The sequence below is a fragment of the Sinocyclocheilus anshuiensis genome, unplaced genomic scaffold (genome assembly GCF_001515605.1).
Source record: "Sinocyclocheilus anshuiensis isolate Anshui unplaced genomic scaffold, SAMN03320099.WGS_v1.1 scaffold5869, whole genome shotgun sequence".
Taxonomy (NCBI): Eukaryota; Metazoa; Chordata; class Actinopteri; order Cypriniformes; family Cyprinidae; genus Sinocyclocheilus; species Sinocyclocheilus anshuiensis.
The window spans coordinates 1-938 of record NW_015556167.1 but is presented as its reverse complement, the minus strand read 5'-3'; the positions used below and the strand labels follow the sequence as shown (position 1 = coordinate 938).

Below are 938 nucleotides of genomic sequence, written 5' to 3'. Positions count from 1 at the left end.
TAAGATTCCAGATTTTCAAATAGCTGTATCTTGACCAAATATTATTGTAACAATATCCATTTTCCATATATTAATGGAAAACATATTTATTCAGCTTTAAGATGATGGATACATCTCCATTTTGATTTTTAATTGACCTTTATGACTGGTTTTGTGGTCCAGGGTCACATATACAATTTTCCTCCAGTGTGAATCCTCTCATGTATTTTCAGATGTGATAACTGAATTAATCTCTTGTCACAGTGTGGACACTTGTACGGTTTCTCTCCAGTGTGGATCCTCTCATGTGTTTTCAGGCTTCCTGAATGACTGAATCTCTTGTCACAGTGTGAACACTTATAAGGTTTTTCTCCAGTGTGGATCCTCTCATGCAGTTTCAAACGTGCAGCTGAAGTAAAAGTCTTTTCACACTCAAAGCACATGTAATCTCTCACACCAGAGTGTATTTTCTGATGCATTTCCAAATTTTGTAGACATGAAAAGCCCCTTCCACACAAATAACAAGAATGTGGCTTCTCCTTTGTATGAACCGTCAGGTGTTTCTTCAGGACAGAAGCCCACAAAAATGTGTTGCCGCATTGATCACATGTGTGTGGTTTCTCTCCAGTGTGGATGTTCATGTGATCTTTGAGGTGTGATGAGTATGAGAAACTCTTCCCGCACTGATCACATGAGTACGGTTTCTGTCCAGTATGAACTCTCATATGTGCTGAAAGTTGTCCTTTTAGTGTGAAACTCTTCCCGCATTGATCACGTGTGTGGTTTCTCTCCAGTGTGAATGTTCATGTGATTCTTAGGTGTGATGACTGTGTGAAACTCTTCCCGCACTGATCGCAAGTGTACAGTTTCTCTCCAGTGTGAACTCTCATGTGAACATCAAGAGTACGTTTGTTTGTGAAACTTTTTCCACACTGAGTGCAGGTGAAAGATTTCTTGGC

At 39.8% G+C, this 938-nt stretch overlaps 1 protein-coding gene across 1 annotated transcript; it reads right to left on the bottom strand.

The window, feature by feature from the left end:
* Positions 1-164: 164 nt before the first annotated feature.
* On the bottom strand, positions 165-935 carry LOC107676288 (zinc finger protein 214-like; the record flags this gene model as incomplete). The annotated part of the gene is made up of 2 exons (XM_016470823.1): positions 165-716; positions 798-935. Coding segments are annotated over 2 exons (690 nt in total), but the record flags the coding sequence as incomplete, so codon positions are not given.
* Positions 936-938: the final 3 nt, after the last annotated feature.